General features: G+C 40.0%; 1 protein-coding gene across 1 annotated transcript in view; it reads left to right on the top strand.

Annotated features, from left to right (window-relative positions):
• Nucleotides 1-20185, top strand: part of OPA1 (OPA1 mitochondrial dynamin like GTPase) — a 125887-nt gene that overhangs the window by 52308 nt on the left and 53394 nt on the right. Inside the window, exons 16-26 of the mRNA XM_082249323.1 lie at nt 946-1076; nt 1189-1261; nt 4139-4211; nt 4327-4442; nt 5226-5290; nt 5554-5630; nt 14268-14433; nt 15425-15577; nt 17596-17704; nt 18119-18198; nt 18286-18426. Of these exons, the coding sequence (XP_082105449.1) occupies nt 946-1076; nt 1189-1261; nt 4139-4211; nt 4327-4442; nt 5226-5290; nt 5554-5630; nt 14268-14433; nt 15425-15577; nt 17596-17704; nt 18119-18198; nt 18286-18426 (1184 nt within the window). The remainder of the gene's footprint in view (nt 1-945; nt 1077-1188; nt 1262-4138; nt 4212-4326; nt 4443-5225; nt 5291-5553; nt 5631-14267; nt 14434-15424; nt 15578-17595; nt 17705-18118; nt 18199-18285; nt 18427-20185) is intronic.

Raw genomic sequence — 20185 nt, 5'->3', positions numbered from 1 at the left:
GACACATTACAAGCTCCTGATAAAGTTGATGTCATTGCTCACTGTTACTTTTCTTAAGCTGGCCGTGGACTGATTGAAATTCGACTGCTTCAGCAGGGGCCAGCCTAACTTTAGCCTATCTAAGCCTGTTCCCAATTGACAGAAGTCGATATAACGATTGTCTTCTGTCGAACAGAAATGTTGGAAATCTTTCATTTGATCAGGGGCTACTACCAATTGGCTGATCAGTGTTTTCTGACTGCGGAGTCCCCACTGTCAGAATATAATAGCACAGTGAGAAGGATTCCTCCATCCTTCCTCCTTGCTTACCTTGAAAGTGATTTCCAAATACTAAATCAACTCTAGGTGGCAGTGTGACTCAATACATAAATGTTCTCAGCACCAGATACACTGGAAATGATTGTTCATATGATGGATCACACACAAGCATTAGTTTGTAGTACATAATCACAATTATTTTTAGATCTTTAAAGAGACCCGTTGCTAACTTAAACAATTGCAGGTAAAAGCACAGAAAAATAAGTTGGTAGGCTGAATAATACTCAATGCATTCTGCTATGATTTGGGAACTTCAGTAAAGTTTCCAGCATTGTCACCTCAGTAACTTTTATGTTTCATTTTCACTATTGAGTTTTTAGATGACGTTTTTTTGTTCAGTCCAACTGTGTGGAAGATGTCTAAAATATTGCTCTGCACATTAAGCTGTAATGTTCATGCCATAGCATTAAAGTGTAACTAAACTCATCGCCACTCATTCTCTGTAAACCAGGTGAAAAGTCCCACAGTTCCCCAATGTAATGGCTTCAACTGATATGCAGTCCTGCACAAATAACTTGTTTATAGACTCTTCAAGCTATGTACGAATTAATTGCATTTACCCAAAACTAATTTATTGGTTTTAGCTAGAGTGACCCATTAATGTTCATTTTCCCCTCTGTTTTACAGATGGGTCTGTTGATGCAGAAAGAAGCATCGTCACTGACCTTGTAAGCCAAATGGATCCCCAAGGCAGACGCACCATTTTTGTCTTGACAAAGGTAGACCTTGCTGAGAAGAATGTAGCCAGCCCTAATCGAGTAAGTGGATTGCTATATATGCTCATTCCTGCAAAGTCTACTAAAACTTTGCTAAAATGCTGCTGTATTAACCTGTTCTATGTGACAGATAAAATGTTTTTTATCCTCTCAGATTCAGCAAATTATTGAAGGAAAACTATTCCCAATGAAAGCACTTGGGTATTTTGCTGTTGTTACTGGAAAAGGTAAGAACAAGGCATTCATTATTGTACATTATATTTTCTTAATTAGGATTTAGGATAATTCCGTTTTCTAATTTTTAAAGAAAATGATATTCAAGGAGAAGTATAGCTTCTATATGGCTATACTTCTCTTATGGATCACAGGAGTACAATTAGTTCTGCATTCCTGTGATCTGTTTTAGGCTGATATCACAGAGTTTGTCCAGGCTGAGGAAAGATCCTGACCATATGATCACGATCCACCCAGATGCCTGGACTTGGCAGCTGGCTCAGCCTCTCAGTGATCCGCTGAGAGGCTAAGCAAGACCCTTCTGCCCCTCCACAGCCCTGCACTCCATTGAGAACTCATGGGGCAGAGCAGAGAACCGGAGACAGTATCCAGTTCTCTGCTCACAGAAAACTGTGTGATCAGTGGTCATTGATCGCTTAGTTCTCAGTTGCCTCAATGCTGCATCCACCTAAGTGAGTATACATTTTTTTTTTCTCAATCCCATACTACTTTTAAATGTAAACCTGTCATGGGAGATGCATGGCAGCTACCATTGCTAAACTCACCTTATAAAAATTCTGGTGCCATGCTATTGTGGTGAGCCTTTTGCTTTCATTGAGTCACTGCCCTAGAAAGTGCACTTTTTGCTGACTCTCTTAATTTTCAATGCCAGTTCTGGGTCAGTAAATCTGAAAGTATAAAAGCAAGGGAGTCAGCAAAAATAGCTGTGTAACTAGCTTTTTCAAAAGCGCGTTAGAAATGGCAATTTCTGTATTTCTCTTCATACAGGATTACTTTAAAGAGATTTTATCACCAAGCAATAAAATTGCAGGTAAAAGCATGTAAAAGGCATTTTAAGTGCTTACCTGCACATTTTTTTCGTTTTTATAAATAATTTTTGACTTGCAATGTGCCCTTGAATTTAGGGAAGGAGGGTAGGGAATTTACCCTCCTGAAAGTGAAGATTCCCTAGCATAGCCCCCTCTTTCATTGAACATCCTAGCCCACTTCTCTTCTGGGAGAACCTACTCTCTGTACTTGCCTAGCTCCTCCACCCCTTCCCCATCAGGGTTTTTGCACATCTACACAATGCACATATATTATGGGAAGATTATTGTTGAAATCAATGAATCTAGCAATTGGGTTTATTTACTTGAAAATTAGGTTAATTTCTTTTGGTTTGCCAAAAGTGACTTCAAGCTGTGTAATACATCTTGTATGCCGTAGTGTAGATATAGTCCAGGAGTTTTTAACCACTTAAAGTCCATGCTTTTTCTGGAACTTTTTGTTTAAAAGTTGAAATCAATATATTTTTTTTTTTTGCCCCCCAAACCCCCAAACAATCTATATTTATTTTTATTTTTTTTTTAGCAAAGAACCTAGAGAATAAAATTGCTGTCAACAATCTTTCAAATGATTTTTTTTTTTGGAAATTAATACACTTAAATGAATTTAGAAAAAGAAATGAAATAAAATCCGTTTTAACCATCAATTTTTTTTTTTTTATAATGTGAAAGATGATGTTACACCAAGTAAATAGATACCTAACGTGTCACACTTTAAAATTTTCCATGCTTGTGAAAATGGTGACAAACGATAGTACTTAAAAATCTCCAAAGGCGACGCTTTTAAAATGTTTACAGGTTGCACTAAAATTATTGCTCTCGTTCCAACAAACGCGGCGTATGGTTTGAACACCATTTACATATGCTTGCATGATTTACGCGCTTTAATTATTATTTATTTATTTTATTTTTTTATTTTTACACTTCTTGTTTTTTTTTTTTTTTTATCGCTTTTTTTCCTATTACAAAGGATGTAAATATCCCTTCAGAAAGATGGATTTATTGGTTGGAACTAGATGGACTTTTTTCAACCTAACAATGTAACTATGACAGGTCCTCTTTTTTTGAGAGATCTGGAGTCAAAAAGACTGAGACGTTCCTCTGATCTTCCAAGGGCAAAGAGATGAGTGGCGTCCATCTTGGCCTCATTTGTCTCCATGCCCAGCTAACGGCCACATTGGATCGTTCTTGGGCTTTACCAATGGGTCTGGTAAGACCAGGAAGAATCGAGGGAGGGTTGGCACCCCTCCCATTGCTTGTATAAGTGATCCCGCGGCAAATCCGCCCATGGGACCAATGTCATCCTACAAAGAATTGGTCACAGTAAAAAAACAATACCTGCTAGCCATAGCACCGGTATTTACCGTCCAAGTAATGATGTATGTTTACTATGGGCCAGTCGACAAGTGGTTAAAGGATAAGCTCATCTTTTTAAAACAAATGAATGCACGTATTTTTGCAGCTAAAAAAATGTGCATTTATTCTTTTACTCAGCAGATCATGGTTGTAATGCAAGACTCCTGCAGACTACCTCGTACAGTCAGGCCGATGCACACTGACAGGAAGAGACTATGAACTACCACAACGCTTAACACCACCATTGTAGTTCATTAAGAACTACAAGCTGACGGCTGCAAAGGCTGTCGGTACTTGTAGTTTCCCATTCACAGGACTCTGTGAATGAATGACGTGGCCAGTTGGTCGAAGCCCCACGCAACTATGTTTGTTGTTTTGTTGTTTTTTTTAATATAGTGACAGTGGGGGGGATCCACAGCTTGCTGTCACTAGAGGCAGCAGAGTTGGCAGTAGCTGCAGCAGAGGGAACATATTAAATGTTCCATCCTAAAAATGGGTCGAATACACAGCAAAACCACAAAAGAAAAATCATATGCATCAATTCAAATCTCTTTGGTTGGTAGTGGTTTAATGTACTAGGTATCAGAATCCAGCTGACTGAAAATATCCATTATTCTGATTACATTATATTACTGCAAGTTCATTGATTTTCTTTAACATAAAGTCATTTTTAAATCTTGATTGTATTAGGCAACAACAATGAAAGTATTGACTCCATCAAGGACTATGAAGAAGAATTCTTTCAAGGATCAAGTCTTTTGAAGTAAGTTCTGTCTTGACTAAAGGGAAGAGCTCAAAGAGAGAACATAGGTTTATATATTGTGCATCGTTGTGTTGCTGTGTTAATATTGGCATCTGTGTTACTGCTTACCTCCTAGAAAAGGGATGCTGAAGGCTCATCAGGTCACAACCAAGAATTTAAGTCTTGCTGTTTCCGATTGTTTTTGGAAAATGGTCCGAGCATCTGTAGAACAGCAGGCCGATGCTTTCAAAGGTAGCATTTAGCCCATGCTCCTGTCTTTCACATGTACATCTTCATCACATCAAAATGTACCCTACCTTCTAACATTATTTAAAGGTTAACTCCACTTTCATGGGGGAAAAAATAGCAAATAAAGAAAAAAATCATACAACGTATACAACTGCGACACAAGTCATATTGTAATTGAATGTTATTAAACCTTTCCTTTTAAATCTCCGGCCGCTGTAATTTCCAGAAAATGCAATGCAATATGGCTACCTGGAGGTGTTCTGTACACAGAATGTATACTGACCACACCCCAGAAACATCATTTCCTGCTTGTGTGATTGGCTCACCAATTTTCCCAGAAGTCTGCCTAAAATTACAAGTCAGATTTTAGGCATCCCCTGCAACAAAAATGTTATTTTTTTGTGAGATACTCCCAATAGGAACACGTCTATAAAGGGATGCAGGCCCAGCAGATTTCCTCATTAGCGCTCTGCAGCTGCACAGCTGATTGGCAATTATGAAACCACTCCCATTAGAGCCACTCAGCACAGGGGAACAAACAGTGATTTCTTCGTAATAACAAAAGGTAGGAATTTGCAACAAAAGCTGTTATAATTCTTGCAATGTACAAGGATCACCCAGAGGGGAATGTTTTTTTTTCTCAACAAAAGTGGAGTTGCGCTTTAAGTTACACAAGGACATTAACACAATAGGTTGCATCTAAACAATCATGAATTTAAGTGAAAAAACATATGAACATGTAAAATAAGGTTGATGTGAGCGCTCATTTTTTTTTTTTTTTTCTAGCTACTCGTTTTAACTTGGAAACCGAATGGAAAAATAATTATCCCAGGCTGCGTGAGCTTGACAGGGTAAAGTACAATATAACACCAATACAAGCACCTCTTCTAAACCCAGGCTATTTTAATTAAAATAACTGGCTTCTTTGTAGAATTTGCACAAAGTATGAATTTTTCATTAAGTGTCAAGAAAGAACCACTTTGGCTTGTAGTCCATTATTTGGAGAGCTGTATTTTGCAAATAATTTACATTGTTTTTCACTTTTTAGTACCCTCCTAATAGGTTTTAGCAACTATTGTATGATTAACTCTGTGATTTCATGTTCTCGTTTTAGAATGAGTTGTTTGAAAAAGCCAAAAATGAAATTCTTGATGAAGTTATAAGTCTTACCCAGGTTACACCAAAGCATTGGTGAGTAGTTGAAATGTTCTTGTTAATTATAGCTTAGTTTACAATGGAAAATCAAGGTAAATGGAACTGTAGCCAAAATGTTCTTATTTTTGGATAGCGTATGGAAGACTCACTTGTGTGCCCCAATAGGGACCATAGACAGCAGTAAGAACTGGCATAGGTTCTAACCATTCACCACTGTATCCAAATCTAGAAGGAAAGTTTGGCTAGAGTTCCAATTGTGTTGGTAGCTATAATCTGTACACAATATGGACACTTTTTTCCAACCTCTGAGTGCCTTTTTAAAGTTTACCCACTTATGATAAGATGTAGCATCAGTTATAACATGTGTTGATCAGTTTCTATCAGACTAAAATATGCCAGTTGGTTTTAAACATGTTACTTCTAACATTTTTAAGGGGTACTCATTTTCCTTTGAAATAGGAAGGTGCATTATTTCAGATGTAAGAAATAAACCACCTGTAATCTTTTTAATGAAATGGTTTCATTGAATGCTTTTCAATAAATATGATTTGCATAAAATATGAATATGCTGTTGCTAGTTGAAGGTGGCACCCCAAAATTCCCCTATTATAGATTTTTCTCTAAAATTATACAGTTGCGCCACTTTCACCAAATATACTATACACCAACCACAACGTTTATTCCAAATGGGGAAACGTAATAATGAACTTATCAATGTCATAAATATTAGGCCTCTGTAGAGTCTTACATATGGTATGGTAATGTAACAAAGTTTGGCCATTATGGCCACAGGTTACTGAATTTCTGGCAGAGCCCTTTGCTTTTCCAAATATATGTATTCCTTTACTGTGCCTTTTGGGGGCAATTGAGGATAACCCTATTCTTTTATGTCCGGAAACTGATCGTGTTGAATTGGACACGTACAGAAGTCCTTAAATTGTCTGCTTGGAAAAACTAGTTAATTCATATATCCCTTTTTATAGGATGTCATATGAGGCTAGAGGGTGCCCAAAAAAAATTACAAATATATGGTAGAGCTGCACGATTAATCGTATGAAAATCGCGATCTCGATTCACCCCTCCTGACGATCTAACCCTGAAATATGCTCGATTCTTTGCATAGCAGAGAGAACAGCTGTGGAAAAAAAAAAAAAAAAGCCTCCAGGCAAAAGGCTATCAGCAAAGTCTCCCAGTAACTATAAACAAAAATGATTACATTGTATCTTTTCCTTCCCTCTGCCAGGGAGAAAGGAAGTTTAACCTCTTAAAGACTGGATCTTTTTCTGACATTTGTTGCTTGCAAGTTAAAATCATTTTTTTTTTTGCTAGAAAAGTACTTAGAACCCCCAAACATTTTATATATTTTTTTTTAGCAGAGACCCTACAGAATAAAATGGCGATTGTTGTAATATTTTATGTCACACTGTATTTGCGCAGCAGTCTTTCAAACGCAATTAATAGACTTTAAAGAATAAAAAAAAAACGTAACAGTAAAGTTATCCCAATTTTTTTTTGTTACACAGAGAATCGTGAGAGAATCGTGATCTTTATTCCAAGCTAAAAAAATCGTGATTCTCATTTTGGCCAGAATCGTGCAGCTCTAATATATGGTCCAGATGGGTTTATTCAGGTAGAAGGGTGACTGAGAACTAAAGCAATATGCTAATGATGTTTTTGTATCACAGCAGAGGTGATGTGTATAGTTTGAGGACTGAGATGGGAAATAACTCACTCCAGTATCAAATGGGATAGAACCCTGGGAACAAAGAACACGGAGGAAAAATGGGAGTGCTTCAAGAGCATACTTAACAAGGGGATTGGCCAGTGCATTCCAAAGGGAAATAAATTTAAAAGAGCAAAACTAAACCCTGGGTGGCTAAACTCCAACATAAAAATGTATATTAGTGCTAAAGAAAAGGCCTTCAAAAAATACAAGACTGAGGGGTCATTGGCAGCATTTAAGCATTACAAAGAGTGTAATAAGAAATGTAAAGATGAAATCAGGGCGGCTAAAATAGAACACGAGAGACATATAGCGGAGGAGAGTAAAAAGAACCCCAAGAAGTTCTTTAAGTATATAAATAGTAGGAAAGCGAGGCCAGAACACATTGGCCCCATAAAAGATGATAAAGGAAATATGGCCACTGAGGACAGAGAAAAGGTGGAAGTGTTAAATAATTTGTTCTCTTCAGTCTTCACAAAAGAATCGGGGGGCTACACGAACCCAGCTTGTAAGGCCGAACTAAATAATACAACTCAGGAAGTGCCGCCATGGCTAACAGAAGATAGACTTAGAGCTATACTAGAGAAACTTAACATAAATAAATCCCCGGGACCGGATGGCTTGCACCCGAGGGTTCTTAAAGAGCTCAGCCAGGTGATTGCCAGACCATTATTCTTGATCTTTAAGGATAGTTTACAGACGGGTATGGTGCCAGCTGATTGGAAAAAAGCCAACGTGGTACCAATATTTAAAAAGGGGCCGAGATATAACCCGGGTAACTATAGGCCGGTCAGCCTAACCTCAGTAGTCTGCAAAATTTTGGAGGGGATGTTAAGGGACCACATACAAGACTTTAGTAATGAAAACGGTATTAGAAGTAGTAATCAGCATGGATTCATGAAAAATCGGTCGTGACAAACCAATCTATTAACCTTCTACGATGAAGTGAGCTGCCACCTAGATAAAGGTAAGCCTGTGGATGTGGTGTATCTGGACTTTGCAAAGGCCTTTGACACCGTTCCCCACAAACGATTACTGTACAAACTAAGGAAGGTAGGTATGGACCATAAGGTGAGTACCTGGATAGAGAACTGGCTCCAGGGGAGAGTACAGAGGGTGGTGATTAATGGGGAGTACTCGGATTGGGCGGGTGTGGAAAGTGGGGTCCCCCAGGGTTCTGTCCTGGGACCAATCCTATTTAATTTATTCATAAATGATCTAGAGGAGGGGATATCTAGTACAATCTCAGTATTTGCAGATGATACTAAACTATGCATGCCAATATCTTCTATTCAGGATGTGGAAACCTTGCAAGCAGACCTGAACAAAATAACGGGGTGGGCAACTACATGGCAGATGAGGTTTTATGTTGAAAAATGTAAAGTAATGCACTTGGGGGCCAGAAACCAGAAAGCAAGCTACTCACTAGGGGGGGAACCTCTGGGTGAGTCTAGGATGGAAAAGGACTTGGGGGTACTGGTAGACAACAAGCTTGGCAGTGGCATGCAATGCCAAGCCACCACAAGCAAAGCCAACAGAATACTGGGATGTATAAAAAAGGGGATTCACTCCAGAAATAAAGAGATTATTCTCTGGCTCTACAAGACTCTGGTCCGGCCACATCTGGAGTATGCTGTCCAGTTCTGGGCACCGGTCCTCAGGAAGGATGTGCTGGAACTGGAGAAAGTCCAGAGAAGGGCAACAAAAATAATTAGGGGAATGGAGGACATCAGCTATGAGGAAAGACTACAAGCACTGAACCTTTTCTCTCTGGAGAAAAGACGATTGAGGGGGATATGATATCAATGTACAAATACTGTACTGGCGACCCTAGCATAAGGAACAAACTATTCAGAGAAAGGAGATACAATAAGACACGTGGCCACTCACTAAAACTAGAGGAAAGGCGGTTTAACCTTAAAGTGCGTAAGGGGTTCTTCACTGTAAGAGCGGTAAGGATGTGGAATTCTCTTCCACAAGCAGTCGTATCAGCAGGGAGCATTGATAGTTTCAAAAAACTATTAGATGGACACCTTAGAGACCACAACATACAGGGGTATATGATGTACGGTTAAAAGCAAACACACACACACACATCATGGGTTGAACTGGATGGACTGATGTCTTTTTTTCAACCTCACTAACTATGTAACTATGTAACAGTTAGTTTACTCTTTTTGTTTTGTTTACTTGATAGCACTGTTTATATATATATATATATATATATATATATATATATATATGGAGTACCTTTTCCAAACTATTTTACACAAGTTGTGTGTTGGGCTTCTTTCACACGGCCGCTCAGTTTTTTTCCTCCGCTGCGGCACTTTTTTTTTTTTTTTTTTTTTCACGGACACGGATGACACTTTTGTCATCTGGTCCGGATGTCCGCATATTATCCCATCCGTTTGCGGATGATATACAGACATAATGTATGTCTATGGGGATTGCGGATGTCCGCGGATCATACGATTTTGCTTCCTTTCCGTTTTTTAAACGGAAGAAAAATAGGGTTCTGTTCCGTTCCAAAAAACGGGAACAGAACTGAAAGGACGCAAATCGGATGTCAGCGGATGGTCATCCGCTGATATCCGCAATCCCATTGACCTTCATTATGCCGTATATATCACCCGCAAACGGATGGGGTGATATACGGACATACGGAGCGGCCGTGTGAAAGAGGCCTTGCTGTCAAATTTATATGGCTTCTGATGTGAGATTTGTTTTATATGTATCCAGCTTATGATCTGCATATTGTTTAATGTGCCTTGCTTACATATAGCAATAAAACCTTTATACAAAGAAAAAATTGTTTCTCTATAATCTTTGGTTCATTAGTGCAGGGATGTGGTGCTGACAATTACCGAACAGTTTACTCAACTAATCATTCTAAATGTAGGAGGAGAGGGGAGGTCAGAAGAAGGGGGGTTGTCACCAACCATTTGACAAGGAGAGATGGTAGTTTCCACTTGAGGACTATCCCTCATCTAGCATAGTAGGACGCATAAAAGAGGAAGAGTTTTTAATATGTTTTTGCCAAAAACCTTTTGGGTGGCAAGATTGTCTTGGCTACCCAGTAGACATGCATCCAGTATCAGAGGTCCACCCGACACCACTGCTAATTTGGTCATCACTTGACACCAATAGTGTCTGGGTCTAAGCTTGGAGACAGCCCAAGCCAGAATGTTCCCTCCCCAAGAAAAGTTTGCTTCCCTAGAGTCTCAAATGTGGGGACCTTCCAGTCAAAACGGCACCCTTGGGTCAAAACTGCACTCCCCAGTGCGCGTGATTGTTGTGGGCTTGAAAGCTTCCTACGATTACATTTCCTTTGCCCAGTTTTACTTCATACCTCTTCAATCCAATAATGCAATGTGAGACCAACAAATCCAATCCTTGGATCACCCAGTGCTTCTGTCTTATCAGACAAAGCTCCCTCTGACATGATAGATCTCCAGTCTTGCACTGGAGTTGGAAAAGGCTTTCCTTATGCTCCCTGGAAGGCGGTGACAACAAATTCCAGCCTTACAGGCTGAGACAAAGTTTACAGTTCTTTGACTGTCCAGGGAACCTGTTCCTCACAGGAATCAAAACTTTCCTTAAACATTTTGAAACGGAGCCATCGGATTTACAACGCTGGACCTCTCTTCTGCCCTGTCACTCGGTTATAATACAGTCGGACAGTTCCACAGCTATGACTTACATAAACCATCAGGAGGCACTAGAAGTCAAGCTGCCCTAAAAGAAACAAATTGTATACTCTCCCAGGTGGAGACTTCTATTTCAGCTCTCTCGGCCATCAACATTCCTGGAATAGACAATTGTAAGGGTGACTACTTAAATAGAATTCCAGCCTAAACCTAACTTAAATGGTCCCTCTTAACACCTATAAAGACGACCGCCCTCACATAATACCGTTTATTGAACCATAGAACACATAATAAAACCATTCCACTCACATTTCATCTGTAGATAACAGGCACATCAGCATACTCCTTCTTCCCCTCTCCCTCTCAGTTCACCTTTCGATCTGTGATAACACTCTGACATCACAATACCGTGCCAGCCAGTCTCCGGCGTCCTGTACCCCGTGCGCCTGCGCACGGACCCGCCGGCTACTGCCAACTGCGCATGAGCGCCGTAGCCGCGGCACTGCTGGAAGCCTCTTGGATGAGAGAGGGTATAGGTGAGAAGGAGTAGACGCTCTTGAGGCTCTGGAGGATAAGCCGTGGCCTCTTCTAAACAGACCAGGCCCACTATTCCATCCTGCTCCTTAGTTGCTGGCATTAACAGCATTGATTTTGAAATCTAAATTATGAAGGATTGGAGGATTTCTGACTCCTACCTTACCCAGAGAAATAAAATCCAACTCCCACAGGATTTACCATTGCACAAGGCTTACTTTGCCTGGTGCAAGAATTGGAAGCTCCGTCTCGTGGGGAATACTCTAGCATTCATATTTTGGCCTTTCTTTAGTCTGGTCTTCTTGACCAGCGTCTGACATTGAGTACCCTTAAAGCGTTTGTTTCCCCAATACTTCATATTCCCGATATGTAGCTGCTGTACCATGTACTTGTATGAGAGAGTCTCCTGTTTACTTTGTATTGCTTCCTTTATGTGAAATCCCTGGTGTTCCTGCCAGCCCCTCTGCTTTCCTATTAAAAACTGACCACACTAAGCAGAAGAGCACAGCATGGTCAGTTCTCTAGCTGTGCCAAGAACTCAGTGTAATCTCCTCCAATAACCAGACTTGTCCCGACATGCCCCCCCCCCCCCCCCCCCGCTGCACAGCCATTCACTGGAAAGCTCAGTGTCCTGCTACTTCTCCTCCTCCCAGCTCTTATGCAGCTGAGAACAGAGGGAATGTGATCACTTATAAAAAAGGTATTTATAATCTATACAAAAATGTTTTGTCTTTCCATTTTAAACTGAATGTGTTGTTTTACAGGGTGGTTGTTTACAATCACTTTAAGGAACAGATGTCTGCTTTATTCATTCTCTTCCAGAAACTTTTTAGCTCTCAATCCCTAATCAGGAGTTTTCTTCAAGGAGTTGCTCTTTTACATTCCCCAGTTCGACCTGCTGTCATTTTTGGATTGCAACCTGGTTTATCAGAGACATCCCCTTTAAACCACTTTAATGTTATTCCATTTGAAGAGCTCACTTGTAAGGCTGCCTTTCTGGTATCTTTTACATCTGTTAGGTGTGTTTCTGAAGTGGCAGCTCTTTCCTGTAAATAGCTCTTTCTTATTTTGCACAAGAATAGGGTGGTTTTATGAGCAAAAACTTTCTTCTTGCCTAAGATTTTCTTTTCTTCCCACCTTAGTGTGGACATTGTTGTTCCTTCCCCCTGTCCTGTCCCAAAATATGACTAGAAAAGTTCCCTACATTGTCTGCATGTGGCGAGGGCCTTCAGGGTCTACCTAAAAGCTGCAGCCTCTATTTGCAAGACTGAGTTCCTCTTTGTCTTCCTCTTGGACCCTCTTTAGAAGGCATCCTGCTTCCCACTCCATGATTGCTAGGTGGATCAGACAGCTCATTTCCAGGGCATGTGCCCTTAAGGAAAGGGCTCCGCCTTTTCCTATCAGAGACCATTCCACCAGGGATTTTGGTGTCTTTTGAGCTTTCCAGCTTTAAGCATCTGCTTCCCAGATTCAAAATTTTACCGGGGGGTTGTTCAGGCCTCATTTGGTGTGAGCTTCGGCCACAAGGTACTTCAAGCTGTTATCTGTGTTTTTGTATTGTTTTTCCAACTCTGGTTTTCTTGTAGGCCAGTAGGCAGAATTTGTTTGCGGTATTGTTGGCCGCCCCTTTGTTTATTGATGGGAAAAATCCCATGGTCTATGAACGCAAGTTTTTTGTTTCCTGTATTGTATGGTTAGGACAATAACAATTTTGACTTGCCTGTAAATTCCTTATCTTGAAGTACAGTACAAGAACCTGGTCTTACCCCTCTGTGTCTTGATCACTCTTTTTTTGCTTCCTAAAAAAAAAAATTGTCTCAGAGTGGGCACTGTTATATGGTGCGCTCTGTGGGGGGCCCTAGCATATATATTTTTTTGTTTTTAAAGTGTCCTCTTGTCACCTGAAGGTAGCTGGATATAACCAATGGTCTATGAATACAAGTCCTAGATCCTGTACTGTACTTCAAGACAAGGAATTTACAGGCAAGTCAACATCTTTTTTAAACTGTAGACATTTTAAGGAATTGTCTGTTCTTCCAGATCTAATCACTTAGGTGGGCACCACCATATTTTATTATCCAATTTTATAGGCAGTTGAAAGTGATTCTGTGTTTTATTTCTTGCATTAGTAGTGAGATTAAGCTTACCGTTTTGTTTATACTGGTTTTTGTATCACACAGTTGCCATAAACTCAACTTGTTTCCTACAGCCAATAGGTTAATTACTAATAACGCAACCTTTATATCATTGCTGGGATGTGTTTTTTTTTTTTTTTTTTATAATGGTGGACTATGGGTTCAACAGTAAAGGCCTGTACACACGTACCGATCGTCAGCAGACAAGCGTCTGCCGACGAACGATCTGCCGATTGTACGCTTGTTAGTATGATGCCTCCGACAGCCATCAGCGCACATTCTGCCGACAAGAATCTGTCATGCAAGCATTAAAATTTTTGTATGCCGACACCAGAGCGGCCGATTGTTCGCCAGTCAGTACAGAATTCGGCCGACAGACCGCAGATTTGCAAGACTGGGCATGCTCAGAAAAGAAAAAACACAGGGAAAGTTAACCATTACATGACATCACTTCTGCAGTCGGCTGTAGTCGGCGGACAAAATTCTTGTGCTGTCTTTGCACTTTTCAACAGACACCGACAGCCCGGGGACAAAAGACGGCCGATCGTTCGCCGACGATCGGTACGTGTGTACGGGGCTTTATTATGAGAACTGAATAGTAAACGTTGGTTTTAATTTTTTGCCTCATTAGGGAAGAGATCCTCCAGAGAACACTGTGGGAGAGAGTGTCAACCCATGTGATTGAGAACATCTACCTACCAGCTGCACAGACCTTGAACTCTGGTACTTTCAACACCACTGTAGACATCAAGCTGAAACAATGGACTGACAAGCAACTGCCTAATAAAGCAGTGGAGGTGAGAAAGAGGACTTAAGATGCTGTACACAGTCATATCATCTACATATCTGTGATCCATAAATTTTTTAGAGACAGTATTTCAACTTTAACAATATAGCATATTCTTTGCAAAAGTAACACTAAAACATACAGAGTTTCTACAACCCCAGTACCAATAGTTGGGATGCTGTGTAAAATCTACATAAAAAGAGAATGCAATGATATGCAAATCTCCTAAACCCATAGTTTATTCACAATAGAAAATTGAAAACATATCAAATGTTTTTAAACTGAGAAAATATACCATTTTAAGAATAAAATAAGATCATTTTGAAATTGGTGGCAGCATCACGGCTAAAAGTGTTATTTCTACATATATGCTATAAAAAAATAATCCATAAAAGAAAGCCATGGCAATACAACCATTCAGATACAATCTTTCACCAGTCACACCACTCCTTACTGATAGAAGGCATTATACTAAGTTAAACAGATGGTAACAGAAGGGACCCAAGTATACAATAGAGTTCGATGTGTACACCAATCCCCATGATTTAGGACCTGGTACATTTTATGGAAAGGAAAGCTACCAAAATGTTCAGAATCTGGAGCAGCTTTTTATGGCAACACATTAGCTTTTGTCTTCAGCTTGCTCAGTTAAGCTTTTAAAGTTAAAGCTATAAGCTGATTGGTTGCCATGCACAGCTGATCCCTCATACTGCACTTTATGTATTTCAAAATACCAAACTTGTCAGTATTTCTTTATTTCAACATATTTGGTATGGCTGTGTGGCCTATCCTCCTTCTTTTTTTTTTTTTTTTTTTTTTTTTATTCAGAGTGAAGCCAGTGGCTAGTTTACATTTAAGAACCTTTAAACAGCAGAGTTACTATTTTAAGTGACCATAGCATACATCTTAGCTGATGGTAGAAACGCCTTTGTTCTTTTCTTCATGTGACACTTTGAAAACAATGTACGATGTACTTTTTAAGTAACTGTCTCACTATCTAGGTGGCTTGGGAAACCCTTCAGGAGGAATTCTCCCGTTTTATGACCGAGCAGAAAGGCAAAGAACATGATGACATTTTTGACAAGCTGAAAGAAGCTGTGAAAGAGGAGAGCATCAAGAGACATAAGTGGAATGAGCAAGCAGAGGACAGTTTGGTGGGTTCCATCTTGATCTTAACTTATGATTTATGTTATATAATCAACTTTGTATCCCATTAACAGAGTCTAAGAAGTGAAACTGAAGCTTAAAAGAATATAACTATGTATATATATATATATATATATATATATATATATATATATATATATATATATATATATTTACATATATGGTGTGTGTTTAATTATGTATGTATGTATATATATATATATATATATATATATATATATATATATATATATATATATATATATATATATATATATATATATATATATTATAAATGTTTATCCTACTGGTGCTGATATATTGGAAGAAAGAAGTCTTCATCTAATCGCACCAGATTCTCCACCTCTGAGCTAAAGAATCTGGGATGGAGATATTTCAGTGTATCCCTCAGTGCGATCTTCAGATTCTACTTTCATAAGCTGGCCGTTTGTGACAGAACGGTTGTGTACTGTGATGAGAAGCCGAGATCATGTTCACTGCTCTTTATATCCGCTACATAAACCGGTACACACGAGAGATCAGCCATGATCCTGAGGATCTCGGCTTTTCTGTTTCATGAACGAGCACCTTTGTACTTGGCTCATGCTCTGACTTGCATCACGTCTATACCTTTAATATTTCACACAGTACACATGCCATTGAGTAATATTGCATGTAAAATCTACTTGAATGCAGATAATTTCCTTTTCTGGTTTTGAGATCTGAGTAAAAATGACTGTGAAGTATGTAAGACCAGGTGCATAAATAATCAGAAGTGCTCTTAACAATAAGCTTTCTGTCTCGATCTGTTAAGTTCATAAAGCTGAAGTCTGCATCAAAATGAAAACCTAACTGAACACAGCCCTGTATCTATTAATCATTTTTCTATTTTATTTAATGCACGCCTTGTAAGTGCCTAAATCTAACTTGGCATCAGCCTTTTGCAGTCCACTATACAGTATGTACAGCATAGCTCAGAGAAGGGTGAGGATAAATGTGCTGTTTCTCTTTTCACTGTCCAGTCACAGAGTTGGTTGGAGACCTGTGAATGAAGGGGGAACTGAAGCAGATAAATATCAGGTTTCCTGCCCTGACAGAGGGCTTTGCTCTCTGGCAGAATTTTATTTCTCCTATACACATCCTTTGACAGATAAAATAGCTCCCTTCCGTATGTATTTCATATGTCTATGTAGCTGTTTGCTTGAAGTTTGCATTTCATAGTTATTGTTTAGGGGTGAGATATATTATGGAAATGTTTGCGTATTCGTCCAGAAGCACATTTGTGAGGTCAGGCACTGAGTTGGACGAGAACGCCTGGCTCGCAGTCTCCATTATAATTCATCCCAAAGATGTTCTATCGAGTTGAGGTCAGAACTCTGTGCAGGCCAGTCAAGTTCCTTCACCCCAAACTCGCTCATCCATGTCTTTATGGACCTTGCTTAGTACACTGGTGTGCAGTCATGCTGGAACAGGAAGGGGCCATCCCCAAACTGTTCCCACAATGTTGGGAGCAGGATATTGTCCAAAATATCTTGGTATGCTGACACCTTAAGAGTTCCCTTCACTGGAACTAAGAGTCCAAGTCCAACCCCTGAAAAACAACCCCACACCATAATCCCCCCTCCACCAAATTATTTGGACCAGTGCACAAAGCAAGGTCCATAAAGACAAGGATGAGCGAGTTTGGGGTGGAGGAACTTGACTGGCCTGCACAGAGTCCTGACCTCAACCCAATAGAAAACCTTTGGGATGAAATGGAGCGGAGAATGCGAGCAAGGCCTCTGCTCCAACATCAGTGTCTAACCTCACAAATGCGCTTCTGGAAGAATGGTCAAACATTCCCATAGACACACTACTAAACCTTGTGGACAGCCTTTCCAGAAGAGCTGAAGCTGTTATAGCTGCAAAGGGTGGGCCAACTCAATATTGAAACCTACGGACTAAAACTTAGATGCAAGTTCATGCGTGTCCCAATACTTTTGGTAATATAGTGTGTATAAATAATATTTTTTTTTCTTTTGCATAGCGTGTAATTCAGCACAATGCTTTAGAGGACCGTTCCATCTCAGACAAGCAACAGTGGGATGCTGCAATCCATTTCATGGAGGATACCTTACAAAGTCGCTTGAAAGATAGTAAGTAGTTACTTAATGTAGTCCATAAAATGGTTCTTTTATTATTTTTGAAATGTAATGTGTGTGTGTGTGTGTGTGTGTATGTATGTATGTATGTATGTATGTATATACCAGATATACGGACGAAATACAAGCATATGTCCTCTACTTTTTAATTGGAAGAATTTGCATGATGTGCTTGTGTTTGGCAACTTAGAGAAGGGACATCAGATGGTGGTAGTTAATATAGTGTACAGTGGTGCATACTGGAGTATAGAACGTAGAGCAATGTATTATATATTTTGATTTGTACTTTCATTTTTCTTCTCTACTATCTGACAGATTTGTCTCTGTCACCTTTAGTCTTCTGATAGCTTTCTGTTGTAACTAATTAAGAGCAGGTTATACAGCTGATGTTGGGTTTCCATTTTTCAGCTGAATCTGTCATACGAGATATGGTTGGCCCGGGCTGGAAAGAGCGGTGGATTTCTTGGACATCTCGTTCTCCAGAGCAGGCAAGTTCTAATAAAAAAAAAAACACGTTTTTCAATTTAGTGGAGCTTCTTATATATCTTATATAGACTTATATTTTCTGAATGTAGAACATAAGAAATGAAACGAAAAATGAGCTTGAAAAGATGCTGAAGGTTAATGAAGATCATCCTGCATATCTTGCCAGTGATGAAGTCACTACAGTTAGAAAGAATCTAGAAACACGGGGTGTTGAAGTTGACCCAGTCTTGGTGAGTACCAAATAAATACCTTACCTAGAAAAAAAAAATAAAAAAATAATATAATATATTGCTCAGCATAAATGAGTACACCCTGACAACAGATTTGTCAGAAAACCTTTACTTTCCTTTCAGAATCAACATTTTCTATGGAACACTATACTACAAAATTTTTCCTAACTAACTCATTCCAGACCGTGTTGGAAAAATGAATACACCCCAATGAAAGTCTTAGGAGAAATGCTAAATTTTAGACCACAAAATCCTAATTAACAAGAATTCAAATACAGGTGAGTCTAATTATTAAACAGGTGTCTAGCAGACAGTTGAATATAAAAGGGCGTTACTTAACCAAGAAAACCCCTCCCATTTCATACTGTCAGTAATGGCACCACATGGCAGAGAAATGTCACAAGGACTGAGAAAGAAAACCATTTCTTTACACAAGAAGATCAGCAAAGCTTTACTTATCAATCAGAACACTGTAGCAAAAGTAATACGGAAATTTAACTAAGATGGAACTGCAACCATCTCACAGAGACTTCCAGGCCGTGCACCTTAACATCACGACAGGAGCATCTTCTGATGAGAAGGGTTCAAGAAAATCGCCATGCAAGTTCCCTGCAGTTAGCTAAAGAAGTAGAAAGACAAACTGGGGTGATTGTTTCCCGTGAAACAATACGGCATACGCTGCAGAGGAATGGCATGCATGGGCATTGTCCATGAAGGAAGCCTCTCTGTAACGGATCTTTGTACCCCAGCTGGGCACATCCGCCGAATCTGTGTCTCCTGTCCTCCAAACGCACCCACAGCCTGCAGAGAAGCCATATCCAGCCCTTAACCCCTCAATCACGAGACAATCCACACAGGTGTTGAGGGTTAACCATCCAGAGCTTAAACTGTTTATTACATTCCAAGACAACAGTTTTACATACAGTTAGGGAAACTCCCCTTAGCCTTTCCACAGAAGGGGGGGAAGGGAACCAACCAATGAGAACTGAACATTTGTACATTTGAAACAAGCAGTCTTAATACACACCCCCTGCGGAGAGATGTCTCCAACTCAGACCATTGTCTGCCATGAATCCACACACTTAGACACAGAAACAGGAGGGGGGGGGGGGGGGGGGGGGATGGGTTGTAACATTACATTACATTAACTCAATGCCATGAGTCAGTTGTTCAGAGGATGAATAAAGGGAAAATAAAATGCAATGTCCCAAACTCATAAGAAAATGACACAAAGGGGTTTACAATCCAGGGACAGGGTGATCCGTCACCCATAGTGACGGTTAGTACCGTCACATCTCTTCCCCCCCAAAGGTAGACTAATCCAGGTACTAGACCTCCAACTGGTCTGTGCCTGAATTAGTCGGGTAACAAATCCCAAAAAGAGTCAATGTCTGTTTGCCTGGATAATTCGTCGGCGTTGCTTCCCAGGGCAGTAGTGGACGGTAAAGTCAAAAGGCTGCAGCGCCAAACTCCAGTAGCTTCTGGCCCATAGTCTGTTGGTAGGAGGCTTGCGCACAGTCCCCTCCAAAACACACAGTGACAGTGGGTTCTGTCACATTTCTCCCCTTTTAAAAACAGGCTAACGAGGTTCCTGACCCTCAACTGGTCTGGACCTGCGTTAGTCACAAACTTCCACCCCAGGCAACCAGGAAAAGTAAAAGAACGACTCTGGCGCTGGGGAGCAACACCGCACATAGGGTCTCCCATGAATAAAAACAGCCGCTGCAGAGTGGGAACAGCTGTCTGCACTCCTCTGATC

The sequence above is a fragment of the Pelophylax lessonae genome, assembly GCF_965119305.1.
Source record: "Pelophylax lessonae genome assembly, chromosome: 3".
In the NCBI taxonomy this organism is placed as follows: Eukaryota; Metazoa; Chordata; class Amphibia; order Anura; family Ranidae; genus Pelophylax; species Pelophylax lessonae.
Note: the sequence above shows the minus strand (reverse complement) of the source record. Positions and strands in the feature narration are given on the sequence as shown.